The 16342-nt window shown below is 37.5% G+C and overlaps 1 protein-coding gene across 1 annotated transcript in view; it reads right to left on the bottom strand.

Annotated features, from left to right (window-relative positions):
* Positions 1 to 16342, bottom strand: part of LOC149500591 (uncharacterized) — a 28202-nt gene that overhangs the window by 10506 nt on the left and 1354 nt on the right. Inside the window, exons 2-13 of the mRNA XM_089735628.1 lie at positions 11678 to 11736; positions 10110 to 10311; positions 9138 to 9330; positions 6480 to 6557; positions 5511 to 5597; positions 4696 to 4764; positions 4295 to 4333; positions 2760 to 2828; positions 2008 to 2070; positions 1422 to 1517; positions 1214 to 1298; positions 50 to 111 (exon numbers count right to left, since the gene is read on the bottom strand). Of these exons, the coding sequence (XP_089591754.1) occupies positions 50 to 111; positions 1214 to 1298; positions 1422 to 1517; positions 2008 to 2070; positions 2760 to 2828; positions 4295 to 4333; positions 4696 to 4764; positions 5511 to 5597; positions 6480 to 6557; positions 9138 to 9330; positions 10110 to 10311; positions 11678 to 11736 (1102 nt within the window). The remainder of the gene's footprint in view (positions 1 to 49; positions 112 to 1213; positions 1299 to 1421; positions 1518 to 2007; positions 2071 to 2759; positions 2829 to 4294; positions 4334 to 4695; positions 4765 to 5510; positions 5598 to 6479; positions 6558 to 9137; positions 9331 to 10109; positions 10312 to 11677; positions 11737 to 16342) is intronic.

Genomic DNA, 16342 nt, shown 5'->3' with positions numbered 1-16342 from the left:
CACGACGACGACACTAGATACGACGCTAGATACAATTACTCCGACTTACGTCTTTCCCATCGACTCCGGGTATACCAGAAAACCCAACGGGACCTGGATCGCCGGTATCACCTGAAAATGAAACAACATCAAAGCTTGTTCTTATCCTTCCTTCACCGATGACTTTTCATGGCTTTGAGCCGCGCGATATTTCACAGTTTTCAATATACACAAAGTAAGGTTTTTCAAGTAAAGATCCTTAGGAAGCAGTATGGGGACAGGTATTTATATTCGACTTTCTTTCTCCCAACTCATTATGGCTTAAAAAGAAACTTTGACAAAACCTCGAACAAACACCACTTTAAAAGATCGATACTTAAATTTTAATTGAGTTTTGATTCCAAATACATACTTCTATATACATAAGTTTCCTGTACGTGTGTACGTCACTGATCCTACTAAACGGCTGGACCGATTTGAATGATTTTTTTTGGATGAGTTTGGGTGATGCGCTGGATGGTTTAGATTCACAAATCAGCCCGGCAGATGGCGCTGCAGTCGGTATAATATAGGTTATTTATCTATATAGGTATATTTATCTATATTAATATAGGTTATTTATCTATATTGCAACTAAACGGCTGGATTGACTTGAATTAATTTTTATGTATGCATTCACAGGACAACGTCTGTCGGATCCGCTATTTTTTATACAGTAGATTGGGGGAATCGGGACGCTTTCCAATTCCAACACAAATTTTCAGCGGTTTTTCTTAGGGTTATAGCAATAAAATTGAGATTAAAATAGTTCCGGAGGCTTAAATTTTCATATACCATGCATTATTATACATAGTTCATTTGAAAATATATACAAAATCTTAAAAAACTCGCTTGACCTGATCAACCCTGGCCTTTGGGGTGAATCGGGTCACGTATGGGGACAATAGAGTTTTTCGATACGGCTGGTACTGTTTAGTTGTTAGGTAGGTACTTACCTTTAGGTACTAACTACCTAATACCTACCTAACTTTTCAATATCTTTAATCAGTTACAAAACTCTGATGACTAAATTAAACTATTTAATATTCTTAAGCAGTAAATAAAAGTCCTTTTCAATTCAACAAATTTAAATCTCACAAACATTGTGACATCCCAAATTTGTCCTTATTCTACCCCTAGTCCCTATTCCCCCCAATCTACGGTAAGGAATATTTTTTTTAATTCTTGACCTTACCTTTCGATCCCGTTTCGCCTTTGTCGCCTTTATAACCCCTGGGGCCTGGTAGTCCTTGTTCGCCTTTCACTCCCGTACCGGTTACCTGTAAATGTTCAGATAACAAATACTACTCGTATGATTAATAAGGACTCTAGTTTTAGTACTGTGTTCGTTGTTTCTGTTCTAAATTTGTAAGGCCGAGCTGATCTTTGATATTAATGCTTACGTTAACGGCTAAACCGGGCGGCCCAACTTCGCCTCTGTCACCTTTCGGCCCGGCTGGGCCAATCGGCCCAATTTCGCCTTTCTCGCCTCTAAAGCCCTGAAACATAATAAAATAAAATTAATTCCTCAAATGCCTCATAAACCAATCGTTATCCTACGAACGTTCGTGACATTCTAAACAGAAAAGCAAATAATAAAAAATTAAGCTTAGCTTCACGGTGAAGCTACGCTTAAATTTTTTTAATTTGCCTCTTTTGATGAAGGTATCCATTTTTTGTTAAATAAGTTTTTAAGGGCATTTAAAAACGGACCTTCAGTTCACCAAAATAAAAATAAAATAAATTTAAAAAAATACATCCAGCTGTTAAAATGTTAATCTAAGTTACGGCATCCTGGAACAGATTTCCTTAAATTTACAAAAAAAAATTACAAAACCTCCATTTATCATTGGCTTTTATAAACTAGATAGTTTTTCAAATACCAGTCTATAAAAATAAAATACATTCCGTATTCAATAACAATGCTAATAGAAGCGTTGAAGAAGGTATAAGATAAGGTCAAGATAAATTTAAGGGCAAGGTCCATACCGGTAGTCCTGGGAAACCCCTCACGCCCTGTTCGCCTGTAGGTCCAGAAGGGCCTATGGGACCCTAAAATATTAATGGAATAGATCCGATTAAATGTCATTAACAAACATAAAGCTAAAGCCTAACTAGAAATTAGAATAAACTTTCTCTTTTCCCTCATGACTTTGGTTAAAATTATAGACCAAAATTAAATTGTCATCGATGTTAATCAGGTGTGCTCAAGTTAATCGGATACTTAAATATTATTCATATTAAAGTTCACATTGAAAGATTGTGTGACAAAAACAGACAGATATCGGGTCAAACGAATAAAAGTGTGTTAGAAAACAGCATTCAAATAATTATAGGTTTTTTAATTATAATCAAGGAGTGCAAGGCTATTGGTTTAAGTTTAAGTATGGTTTAAGAAACTTTTTGGTTAATACACGACATTTATCTTTGTAATTAAAAGTCCGTTTTATTTGGTATTAGCATTAACAATTCGATGTTTTTAATTGAGCTTCAATTATGTTTACCACATTCAAATAGCTGATGAAGTTTATTCGTCATGATACTTTTTCCAAATTTTAAGCTTTAAATGGTTCTCTTGTAAAGTTAAGCCCATTTGAAGAGTCTCAAAATGTTTTTTGGTTCTTAATAATTTGGTTCTTAACGACGATTGTTTACGTTCAAAAACTGAAAGCTTATGTATAAAATTTAGTAACAAAAATTATAGTATAATCGATACTGTGTTTTCTTAACAGAATACTTACTTCTGGACACGTCACATTGCAAGTCGTGTTTAGTGAAGGAATTTCCCGGGACGATGGGTCGAAAGCAAACTAGAAAATTATTAATGAATGAATTAATGAATGATTTATTTTATTTCAGACAACAATAAGTCCATATGTGTACATAGTATCATTGAAACATACTTATAAAATTAATAAAACCAATCAAATGAAAAATATATATTTATAAAAAATAATTATCAGTTGCATACATTTCAAATATTCCATTCAACTGATACTTACTTCGAACCAACCATTATTATTATTATTATTTAGTCCGCAAGTGAACCATGGTACAATGGTTCAAGTACCAACAATCATAACGGTCTGTTAATGCCTTCAGGATGCTGTTAAGATTCATTGAATTTTTTCTGAAATAGGGTAGATTATGTATCGCTATTACAACGCAGTTCTACTTTTTTCAGGTACCTTTGCCTACCTTTTTTCAGGTACCTACCTCAGGTGCCACGGGTACCTCTCAGGTATCTGGCTTAGCTGTGACTAGTGGCGAGCTCTTGGGGGTTCAGTGTGAGAGGTTTTCTTAACATCTACCCTCGCAAGAGCGCTAATTCGCTGAATCTAATACCGGATCGCGAATAGCGACCCCCTGAAAAAATCCTGCGAGAAACTAGGTCGTGTCTATGGACTAAGTTGTACTTTGAACTCTAACTGGTGGTAGGACCTCTTGTGAGGCCGCACGGGTAGATATCACCACCGCGCCTATTTCTACCGTGAAGCAATAATGCGTTTCGGTTTGAAGGGCGGGGCAGCCGTTGTAACTATACTTGAGACCTTACAACTTATACCTCAAGGTGGGTGACGCATTTACGTTGTACACGTCTGTGGACTCAAGTAACCAACCACTTAACACCTGGTGGGCCGTGAGCTCGTCCACCCAACTAATAAAAAAAAAAAAGTCCCTAGGTGTTTAGTGGTATTTACGTTGTGGTGTGTACGAACTCAGGTAAGACATAAAATTCGAGATTAAGCAGAATTAAACGTAAAACAATTTTAGAGATATATTATTATTAGATATTTTTCGTTCTATCAGCCCACAGACGTCCACTGCTGGATATAAGTCTCCCCTAAGCCTCGTCACAAAGATCGGTCCTGCGCCGCCTACATCCACCGAATCCCCGCGAACCTCAATAGGTCAAACTTAGAAAGAGAGAGAGAACATACTTTATTGCACACCAAAACACAATTAATATCAGAAAACAGTCAAGAAGCAGATATGTTTGCACAATAGGCGGTCTTATCGCTAAAAGCGATCTCTTCCAGACAACCGTTTAATTACCCGAAATTCTGGACAGATAAAGATATAGCAGGTATGTTGCGGTGTACTATTAACAACACATTATTAAAGAAAATACATACATACAATAAATATATATTATTATGTATACCTTTAAAAAAAAATTTAGAGATATTTTAATAATTATTATTCTGCTTAGTTTCATGTGATCGTTAATCGTTTACATTTTAATTTCATTTAAAAACTAAAATTCAACACTCACGGGCGGCGCTGAAGTTGCTATCAGGTAGTTTGGATTATCCTGTAATGGAATATCAAACTTTTATTTCGATATTCTCGATGCCTACATATTTAACAGTTTCACAAGAAAGTTTTGTATGTATGTCTTAAAATTAATAATTAAACGTGATTAAAAAGATTTTTTCCAAGAAATAATTTCGACTTAGGTTTTCTTTTGTGAAGAAAGTACATACTTCAATATACAAACAATTTTTCTTTTTCTATATCATTTTTTGTTTTTGTTTTCGCAGGATTGTTACATTTGCTTGAGTGAACGGATAGAAGTAAATGATCTAAAAAACTGAGAAACCCTGACCGTACCGGGTACGGAAACCTGCTCTGGCCACATATAATTAACATTAATTGAAGAAATGATTTACATACAATCTCCTCACAGCTATCTTCCTTCAGAACGTAGCGGTCGCAACTCAACGAGAGCCACTGAAGATCGATCTGAAATTTTAAAAAGGACGCTTATATATGTAAAGAAAAACCTTCATAATCTAAAACTCTTTAGTTTTCTAAAAATGATTTTTCTTATATGTCATTAAGTGAAGTTTTACATTCAGTAAAAAGAAAGTTTAGTTTGTTTAAAAATATGAATTTTATTAGATTAAGGGCTTTAAATGTTGTTTTCTCATTCTCATCACAAAAAAAAATTTCAAAAACAAAATACAGGCCGCACAAAATTTTTTTTTTTAAATTATAGTAAAAGATAGCTTCACTTTTAAATGATGTCATAGGAAGGAAATGTTACAAGAATCTATATATAAAAATGAATTGCTGTTCGTTAGTCTCGCTAAAACTCGAGAACGGCTGGACCGATTTGGCTAATTTTACTCTTAAATTATTTGTGGAAGTCCAGAGAAGGTTTAAAAGTTAGATAAATATGAAAATGCTCGGAATTCAATAAAAATAACAATTTTGTTTTTCCTTTGATGTGTCCCCCGTCGAACGGATTCCTTTTGTTTGTTTTAAGTTTATTTTATACAAAAGCTTAGGTATTTTATTTATGGATTGAGGCACTACGAAGTCTGCCGGGTCAGCAAGATGTGTTTTAACGAAGAACTCTACGAGTATGTATTATCCAAACTACATATTTATATCCAAAACCATTTACTGATCACAACATGCGTCGCGGGCCGCATGAAAACAGGCCGTTGTTTGGATCGCCCTGGCATAACCGATAACAAACTTACCGGTGCCGGCGTGCCGTCATCGTTTGAGACGATCGTCAATGAGGTGGCATTGCTGAAGTCGTAGGCGGAGATGTTCACTGGATTCAACTGATTATTAAATAAAAACCCAATTAACGATCAATCACAAACATTTTTTTTTATTGCTTAGATGGCTGGACGAGCTCACAGCGCACCTGGTGTTAAGTGGTTACTGGAGCCCATAGACATCCACAACGTAAATGCGCCACCCATCTTGAGATATAAGTTCTAAGGTCTCAAGTATAGTTACAAAGGCTGCCCCACCCTTCAAACCGAAACGCATTACTGCTTCACGGCAGAAATTGGCAGGGTGGTGGTACCTACCCGCGCGGACTCTCAAGAGGTCCCACCACCAGTCCATCTTTCTCTGTCTTTGTCTCTCTAACTCAAACTATTTTAGTCATGATTAAATTATCTTAGTTAAAATTTAATTAGCTCGGTGGCGCAATAGTTAGCGTCGCTGAGAACGTGGCGAAGACATTTGTGTGAGTATGTTTGTTTGCTTGCTGTTTGGGCGTGTTCATCCGTATATCGTCTTCTCGCATTAAAACTGTTTAATCTCAAAACTTACTAATTTTTCAGGAGAGTGTTTGAAAGGTTTAACATTTGATATTTTTAATATTAAACATCTTTACAACATTTATTTTTTATTTTTTACCAGTTACATTATCTGTCTTTTAAAGTAAGATAAAATTTTAAATTAATTTTGTTAATGGTAGTCGAAATATAAGTAAACTAAAAAAAAATTCAAACTAAACTACGTTTTTTTGACAGTATTTATGAGAAAAATACTGGTGATACTAAATGATTCCGCATATTAATTCAATTTTGAATATTTTTGGAAATTGTACACTTATAATGCGATTTCGGGTCTTCACACTATCACACTACCGGGACTTTGATTGAAATGAGTGATTTATTATCGATTATATATTTGATTTTTATTCTCACCTCAACACAATCGACTGCTATATGAACCGATCGATTCGCGACAGCCACGTGTAGCTTGTGCCATCCCGTAGTAAACAACTAAAAGGAACAGAACAAACACTTTTTAGTTTTGACCCTATTGTGATTAATGTGACCAGTGAAGTGACAAATGAAATAGAACTTTAATTCTTCTTGCCTTAGGCTGAAGCAGTGGTGGATTTACACTAAGGGCAGTCGGGGCAAGTGCACAGGGTAGCAAATTTTTTAGGGGGGCTAAATTTTGAAAGTGAAAACATTTTTTTGTAGTCTTTTCAAGATTGCTCATTATAATTAATTCTATAATTAATAAATTTCTATTTAATTGGTAATTCAAGAAATTTAATTCATCCATTCATCATTTGTGAATTATAATATTGGCACTTTTAGTAATCAAAATGACTTAATCAATTTATTTCCTTGGAGTTCTGAAATAATAATCGATTTTTCTATTTTCTGGAATTAAAGAAATTTAACTAGTATTTTTTTTATGTTGTATAATTATGCGTCGCCCTTAGTGCCAAATTTATAATTTAAAAAAAAACAAATATTCATTTATGTTTTTGGAATATATAACATACCTATAATAAAGTTACTGCAATAAATTAGTTATTTTAATATTGAAAAATAAATTATATAAACTAGAAGCTTAGCTAAATTCCAGTATTGGAGCGGATTTTTTTCAGGCGCCCAGGGCAGGGGTGGCATTCAATTTAAATCCGGCCCTGGGCTGAAGTCAGATAGGTCTTTGTGTCGCAGAGATATTATTTGGCTCGCCAAATTCTCATGCAACTCGTACTGCGACCTCAGCGATCACTTTACGTTTGACGTTATAAAAGCAATCATTAAGAAACGAATGGTAAACAGTCGACGTCACCCAAAACACGTCATTTCGGATCCTCCCGATCCACTAACGGTGCTTTTAGGTACCTCAAGTACCGGTCACCGTTCTCGTCAAACCCGTCGCTGGCTACGAAGGGCTCGGCGAGTAAACCCATAGACACAGACCACTGAGTTTCTCGCCGGATCTTCTCAGTGGGTCGCGTTTCCGATCCGGTGGTAGATTCTAGCAAACGTCGTCAGATTTGAGTCCCTTGAGCTCCCCTACTTGTTAGGGTTACGCTGAAATGGCCTCTCAAGGCCAATCAGCTTAGGTAAGGAAAAAGGAAACACTTATCAAGAACCAGGAGTAATTTGTATTGTTTTGTATTACATTTTTGTATTTGTATTCTTTGTAACTGTATAGTCAGATACAAATAGCTTCGTATACCTATTCTTCGGTTTTTACGTGTCATTGTCACAATTGAAACTAATTTTACGGTTTAATCTGGCGTTTATTATCTCAATTTCATTATTTCCGACTTTATAAAGTAATATTAATTACGCCATTAACTTGTTAGTACTCAGCGCGCAATGAACTTTGCAAGTTCACTAAATCAATGATAATTTTTTTTCCATTGGCATTTCATTTCTAATGAAACAATTAATGAATTTCTATCTCTGTTAATAATTATTTAAAGTGGTTACCGTGAAATTAAAATAGCTTTATCGTGAACTACAATAAGACAAATCAAAACACAGATCTCGTGGAACAACTAACGAGGTATTTACTAATTAAACCTTTTTTCTCGTACAAAATATTTCGAGAAAATGAACTAAAAAAAAAAAAGAAGAATTTATTTAAATTTGTAAAACGAATTCACATTCTGCAATGAGATAACCTACTCACATAATCGGGTCTCTTAACGCGGAGTGCTTCGCTACTGTTGTTCCCGATTGTGTCATTGCAATAAATCACTTAATATTCTCTTAACAAGCGAGGGTCGGTCTCGTAAAAAAAATACATTAATCAGTCTTAGTCTATGAACAGTTCGGTTCGTTTGTCACTAGATTAAGCTGGACCGCATATTGTGGCACATACGTTGGCCCGTTTTTTTTTTTTTTGCACGTGTCCGAGAAGTTTCGCTATCTCTTTCTAATAATTCTAATTCTAACGCTGAATAGAACAGGACGAAGAATCCATCAACTTCTAATAACAATAAAACACTGAAGTAGGAAACCTACAATAAAATCGTACATATTGTCGCTGTCAAACCAAAATCTGCTATGTGCAAAAACTCTATTTTGAATTAACGAGTAAAAACATTTTCGTATAAAATTTTAGATGAAGGTGAATTTTTAAGAACTATATCAAACGAGAGCTATTGATAAATATTAAAGCTATAGAGACACATAACAGTTTCTTTTATACGGTAGATAGGGCTGTGAACTATACGAAACTATACGGTTTTATGAAACCACGATAAAAGTGAAACTTTTTTTTACATTATAGACATTTAGCTCTGAATAAGAACATTTACATTAAACACTGACAAAAACAAACAAAATAGCGTGGAGCACTGGCACAAATGAGTAATAGTCTATACACTACACGGTCAGCTGCTGCGAATTACAGGCGCCGCCATATTGACCTTGGCTGCTCTGACGAGCCTTTCACTTTATCCCTACTCCGCGGCCGACCGTCACGCGACATGCAACACACAGACGAAAAAGTTTGAGACGATGTCATAAAAGTTTCACTTTAAAATCTCAAAAAGTGCACATAGCAGATTATGGTTTGACAACGACATTATGTCAATTTACCTCAGGACTCTTGAACACGGCCCTAGAACCCTGGACTAGGACCGCAACTTTCCTTGGTTCCGGCATTAAAATGAGAGAAAACAGCACGTTATTTGAACGTGCTCGCAGAAGACTCCACGGCCTTCGTTGTCCGCGAGCATTGAAGGTTCCCTCCACACTGAACCGGTTCGGAAGACCACCCGGGAACACTTCTCTGAAAGACCAGATAAACCAATTTTCGAATATCTATTATGCTTTAAAATCTACGATAATAAAATCGGTAACAGACTTTTGTTTGTTTGCGTAAATAACAACTAATTTGTCTTTGATCGAATTCGTCATGATATCAGTCGTGAAAGTATTTACAAGCTGTGTAAAAATTCAATCAATCCTTTTTATGAATTTTATGCAATATATCCAATCTATTTTATACTTATATATAAATCTACAGTGGTTTTTACGGATGTTCCGTTATAACTACTGAACTATCCATCGGATTGACTTGAAACTTCGTATCCAAGTAGAAAATACATGTACTTAATGGATAGGCTAATATTTATATGAGTGTTGGACTCCCTACACCTGTTGCGGGGGCGTTAATGATGAGAATCTTTGTGGGGGTGAGAAATAATAATGTTAATTTTAAATGCCCGGCTAGGCAGGTGGGTACGGCTAGTTATAATATTTAAAAAAACGATAGTATATTGAGGGGTGAAAGGCTTAAATTGACATCTTTGAAACTTTACAGCAGAGTAATTTAAAGTTTAAAATTTCGAAAAAATATATCATTACAAAAAATCTTCTTCAGCTCTTTGAATGGAAAAAACTTAATTGAAGTTCAATTAAAAACTTCAAACTGTTCGATACTGATAGCAAATAAAACGCACCTTCAATTACAAAGATAAATGTCGCGAATTAAGCAACATTTTGCTTAAGCCAAATATCCATTCACCACTCGATATATTAACTTTCTTTGGAACATCCTGTACTCACTTCAGAGGTAAAGTTAGATTAGCTCCCCCTCCAATTCTATACGCCATTTGAAGATCCTGGGACCCCTGAACTAGGGTCACACCGGTGGTGTCCGATCTATCCAGTCGATATACGGCTATCAGATCCACTGTCTGGAAGTCTGAGTCTTTCGAATTTGGAGAGCAAAAGGATCTCGCGAACGGAGCCATTGTCGTGAAATTATCTGAAAGGAAAAACCTATCTTAAATACCTCTTACTAAGATCTGAATTTTATTCTCATTCTTATAATAATATGTAGTATTTATGAGGTAATAAATTTTAATAAATTTGAATAAATTTGACGGTAGGCAGCGGCTTGGCTCTGCCCCTGGCATTGCTGAAGTCCATGGGCGACAGTAACCACTCACCCTGAGGTGGGCCGTATGCTCGTCTGCCTACAAGGGCAATAAAAAAATAATTAAAAATAGTGTATGAAAAAATGATTCTATTGTAAAAAAGCGTTAATCCGACGTTTTGAAAGGGACCGAAATCATGTACTTGAAAGACTCCGTTACAAACATACATACGTCTGAAGCTAATAAAAGCGTATTAAAAAGGATGGCAATCACAAGCGAATTCTAAAAGGTAGTATTGCAGTGTTCGATGTCTTTTAAAAACCATCTGTAAGAAATGATATGACAAGGCATATGTAGGTAGGACTAAGTAGGTTTTCCATTATCATCCCGGCGGTGATGACTTTTTCCTATAATATAACCCAAAGGTGTATAACCAAAGGAATCACTTGAATGGTACGTCAAACAAAAGGAATAAACAAGTAGTCGTATGCCTAACTATATCTTGAATGTCCTTCTATGAAGCGTCTTATAAGATTCCGAACTTAATACCTTTTCAAATCTTCTAAAAGTTACTAAGTTCATTATGAAGCCCGTTGTTTATCCATACGACAGGCTTTTGGCAAGGAATTTAGATTATGAACATAGCGTAGGCATCGTATTTGACATTTGTACACTATGTGTGAAATACATATTCAACTTCTAACCTAAACAAATGTCTGGTATTAAACAGTTCCAACGAACACCTTGGACTTTTTTTTATTGCTTAGATGGGTCGACGAGCTCACAGCCCATCTGGTGTTAAGTTCTTACTGGAGCCCATAGACATCTACAACGTAAATGCGCCACCCACCTTGAGATATAAGTTCTAAGGTCTCAGTATGGTTACAACGGCTGTCCCACCCTTCAAGCCGAAACGTATTGCTGCTTCACGGCAGAAATAGGTAGGGTGGTGGTACCTACCCGTGCGGATACACAAGAGGTCCTACCACCAGTAAAGACAGTAGATTTCTTAAAATCATTAGAAAATGACAGGTTGATACTATAAAACAATCCCGTAAGGATGTAATATTTTTTTCTAATATCAAAACCACCTTTGTCAAGCTAAATTGGCTAATAATTCTTAACAATCTCTTCAATTAAATGACCGGCGATAAGAGATCCCCATCAACACAAGCGGTCGTAGAACGAATTACTGTAATTGAAATATGACAATAAATTTAATGTGCAAACGCAATTCTATATTTTGGAGTGTACCTGCTTGCCCGTTGCTGTATGAGAAGAGAATTGATAGGAAGACCAAGACGTATGGTAACCTGAAAGGTAAAACAAGAATAATATAATCAGTTAATTTTATATGCACACCAAAAAAATCTCACATAAAGCAAGAGCAACATAGTTGTAGCTCTTAGTTCTTCGTTTCGGATTTAATCATAAGATATACATATGTAGGTATCCGAGCCAGGCCTCTTTGAAATCCTGCTACTGCTCCCACATCATTCGTCCATAGAAACAATATGCTCAAAAGGAGCATTATTCCTAATTAGTTTCCTCTGATCTATCCTCTAGCTCCTATTACCAGTATTAACGGTAAGTCACACACTGATTGTTACAAACATCCTATTATAATATCTTATTATGTTTGTGGCGCGAAGATTTTGCGCTTTTTTTTTTTTTTTTTTTCCTACCTAAGCTGAGAGCCTTGAGAGGCTATGTCAGCGTAACCCTAACTTTAGTAGGTGAGCTCACGGGGCTCAAACCTGACGATGTTGCTAACACGAACCCTAGCAAGAGTCGTGCTTCGCAGAATCTACCACCGGATCGGAAACGCGACCCACTGAGAAGATCCGGCGAGAAACTCAGTGGGCTGTGTCTGAGAGTTAATTTACTCGTCGAGCCCTTCGTCGCAAGCGACGGGTTCGACGAGAACGGTGACCGGTGCTTGAAGTACCTAGAAGCACCGTTAGTGGATCGGGCGGATCCGAGATGACGTGTTTTGGGCGACGTCGACTGCTTTCCATTCTGTCCGCAGGATCGGGAATGTAGTTACCGGCGGCCACGATGAGAGGGTTCTCGTGTCGTGCCGCTTTATCGAAGTGGCGCATGGACGCCGACTGCAGATACTTACTGATGGACTCTAAGTCCAGGTCGTCATGGAGGTCGACGTTCCTGACGAACCACGGGGCTCCGACGGCTATCCTGCAAAAACGGGATTGAATAATTTGGAATGATTTCAAGTGTATGCGGGCCGCGTGAGCGAACACTACACTTGCATAGGTCATGACGGGGCGTATGCAAGTTTTGTAGAGTGTCACCTTATTTCTAAGGGACATTTTACTTCGCCTACATATCATCGGGTAGAGACGTCCTAGAATGAAGGCGGCACGATCGCGTACCGTCTTGATGTGGGGGCGGAATGTCATCCTACTGTCGAGGGTGACGCCTAAATATTTGACCTTCGGGGCCCACGGTATGGGCTGGTCGAACATCGTGATCGGGCGAACGGCGGGGGCGGGGGTATTGACGCGCCTAGTCGGAAGGGGGATGCTCAGCGTGGTGTTCGGAGGGCGACCCCTTTTGAAGAGCACCGCTGTGCTTTTCGTGGGGTTAATGTCGATGCGCCACTTCCGGAACCACTGTCCCATGGTGGTAGCTGCGGTCTGAAGTCGTCGATGAAGCAACGCCTTCTTCCTACACGAGTAGTAGATGGCGGTGTCATCGGCGAAGAGCGCCAGATGGGTCTCCGGAGACCGGGGTATATCGTTGATATACAAACTGAATAGTAACGGGGAGAGGGCGGAGCCTTGCGGGACTCCGGCTGTGACGTGACGGGGCCGGGAACGCGTTCCCTCGACTCGATATCGGAACGAACGGTTCGACAAGTAGTCTCGTATGATGAGCACGAGTCTGTCTGGCACTCCCATGTTATACAGTTTGTATATCAAACCGTTGTGCCAGACTTTGTCGAACGCCTTCGCTATATCGAAGAAGAGGGCTCCTGTCGGAATGGGTTTCCGCCTGTTCAGCCCTAGTAAGATGTGCTCCGTGAGGCGGTGCACTTGATGGACGCACGAGTGTCTGGCGCGGAATCCAAACTGCTCGTCTATCAGAATTTTGTTCGCGGATACAAAGTCCCAGAGGCGTTTACGAAGGAGCCGTTCGTATAATTTGCCTATCGCCGGGAGGAGACTGATGGGGCGGTAACTCGCGGTTTCGTTATTCGGTTTGCCCGGCTTGTGTATGCCGATAACGTCCGCTTCTTTCCACGCCGCGGGAAAGATGCAGTTCGTCATAGCAGCATTTAATATCGTGGCCAACATCGTTATCAGTTGGGCTGGTAACAGTTTTAGCGCGCGGTTGCGGATGCCGTCGGAGCCGGGAGCTTTCCGTGGTTGTAGGCTATCGATCGCAATATTTTGCGCATTGAGCTCTGTGTGCTTAGTGCGAATTTTTTAACGTTCTCGATAGCGTAAAAGTTAGCTCATATTTGTATGGAATGGGATCGTTTGCGTACGTTTGCCGCTAGGGGCGCTGTTCCAATGGCATACAAAATTGGCTTAACTTTTACGCTATCGAAAACGTTAAGAAACTCTCACTAAGCACACTGAAAGGCAATCGTTGGGCACGCATCTCAGATGGACGCCAGCGCTCGACTTATAATGTAAATGGACTGTAGTTAACACTTAAAACTGCAAAAAAATTATTAACATGAAAGTTTTACGCGATTCTTATCGTTTTTCGTGGAATATACACGGAAACAATTTTCCAGCTCATTATGTTAAGCTGCCCATGCCGGAGAGAGAAACTGTTAAAATCTATACTAATATATAAATCTACAGTGGTTTTTACGGATGTTCCGTTATAACCACTGAACTATGCATCCAAGAAAATACATGAATTAATGGACAGGAATGATATGAGTGTTGAACTTCCTAATAATACTGACAGTAGGTAATAATGTTAATTTTAAATGCGCAGCGAAGCGGGCGAGTACGGCTAGTCCTGAATAAATCTATATCATATTCTATAGGCCGAAATAGACAGGACGCACCAAATATTCGATGTTAAATAATAAACGTTAAATATAATCTGAAGAGGTTTTAGTATATCACACGGAACTGAAAGTAATTCGTAATGGTAGGAATACTTATTGTAAGACATTTTTTAAGTTAAAAGAACTTCATTAAATAACTGTCACTTTATGAGACTAACTACGAATTTCAAATAGCCCTATGTAATTTAGATTGAGATTACTTAGATGAAGTTTTTACTGATGGTAGGACCTCTGGTGAGTCCGTACGGGTGGGTACCACCACTCTGCCCATTTCTGCCGTGAAGCAGTAATACGTTTCGGTTTGAAGGGTGGGGCAGCCGTTGTAACTATACTTGAGACCTTAGAACTTATTCTCAAGTTGGGTAGCGCATTTACGTTGTGGATGTCTATGGGCTCCAGTAACCATTTAACACCAGGTGGGCTGTGAGCTCGTCCACCCATCTAAGCAATAAAAAAAGGTGATTTTTTGTGAATAATTTAAATTCGCATTAGCTTGGTCGAGCGGCCCCAATGATATTTCTTTCAGTATTGACGTATGCGACCTCGTCCATATTGAAACATCAGACGACCTACTTCATACATCGAATCTCAATAAAATAATAGGTCAATAAATAATTGAACTGTACGAAACCGGCTTTGCGACCTAGTTGTGTGCCATACGCACTGGAGCTTAAACTCGCAATCTTGTTTTAGTACGTTTTAATTACGCCACCAGTTTTAAGGTCAAGGTAAATATGGCAAATCGATGCGAACAAAATCGTAAAAACCATAGAAATCGTCACCAAGTTTACTTTACAACATGTTTTTTATTAGCGTTGGAAGTGTACATGTTTGTTTATAACGAATATTTCAACTTTTTCACGGACTTCAACAAATACGACTAACTTGAAAATTTGCACACGCATCAAGTACCGATGACAGTTTAATAATTTTATAATTTCAATTGATTTGGATCAACCTACATTTTGTTTTTAATCATTATTTGCAAAGAAAATAATCATAAATATTTTCCTATAGCATCCAAGAAAATAATGTAACTAAAATTTTTATGGTTTTGTTTAAGTTACTGATAGTATAGTATCATAACTCTTTTGCTTAGATTAATCATAACATGACTAATTAAACTACGATCTATTCCTCAGAAAGCCGCCAAATTAGCTTCGGAGAAAGATAACATTAGTCAACATCACAATATATCTTTTTAATATTAATGTATTAAAATCCTTCCTCTTTATTGAAGAGTCCTTATTGAAGAGCTTCTTATTATAACCTATTTTAACCTTATCCTTCCACGAGGTGGATCGATGCTTTGTTAGAAGTCGTAGGAATCCACAGGATGCGCAGACCCAGTCATTATGGTGAACTTTAGGGAAAACTATGACCAGCAGTGGATGTCTGTGGGATGTGTATGGATGATAATGAACCTTAGCAATCTCTTATCGGCAGCATTCATTTACTTAGTATCACAAAACATTAATATCGGCGGTAGTTTGCAAATATGATATCGATTATTCGCCGATGTGAAAGTTCTTGTCCTATATTTTTTTTATAAATTAGCTGTTAGATATTTTGTCTCTGGCATCGCTGATGTCCAAGAGCGACACCGATCATTCACCAACAATTCGATTTGTTCCTTCGTTATGAAGGACATTTTAAAAGTTTCATTACACTTCATTTATGTTTGTAATTCAAAACATTTTAAACAATCCAAATTATTATTTTTTTATATCGCGTTTCACAGCTCACGTGCGAACAACGATGAACTTTTGTACAACAGTCAATCGATTTGATGGCCAATTTGATGTGTATGTTTACAAAAAAATGAAGGACAATTGTTTTGTATTTATTAAAATTTGATTTATAAAGTA

The sequence above is a fragment of the Bombyx mandarina genome, chromosome 20, assembly GCF_030267445.1.
Source record: "Bombyx mandarina strain Sakado chromosome 20, ASM3026744v2".
NCBI lineage: Eukaryota > Metazoa > Arthropoda > Insecta > Lepidoptera > Bombycidae > Bombyx > Bombyx mandarina.
Note: the sequence above shows the minus strand (reverse complement) of the source record. Positions and strands in the feature narration are given on the sequence as shown.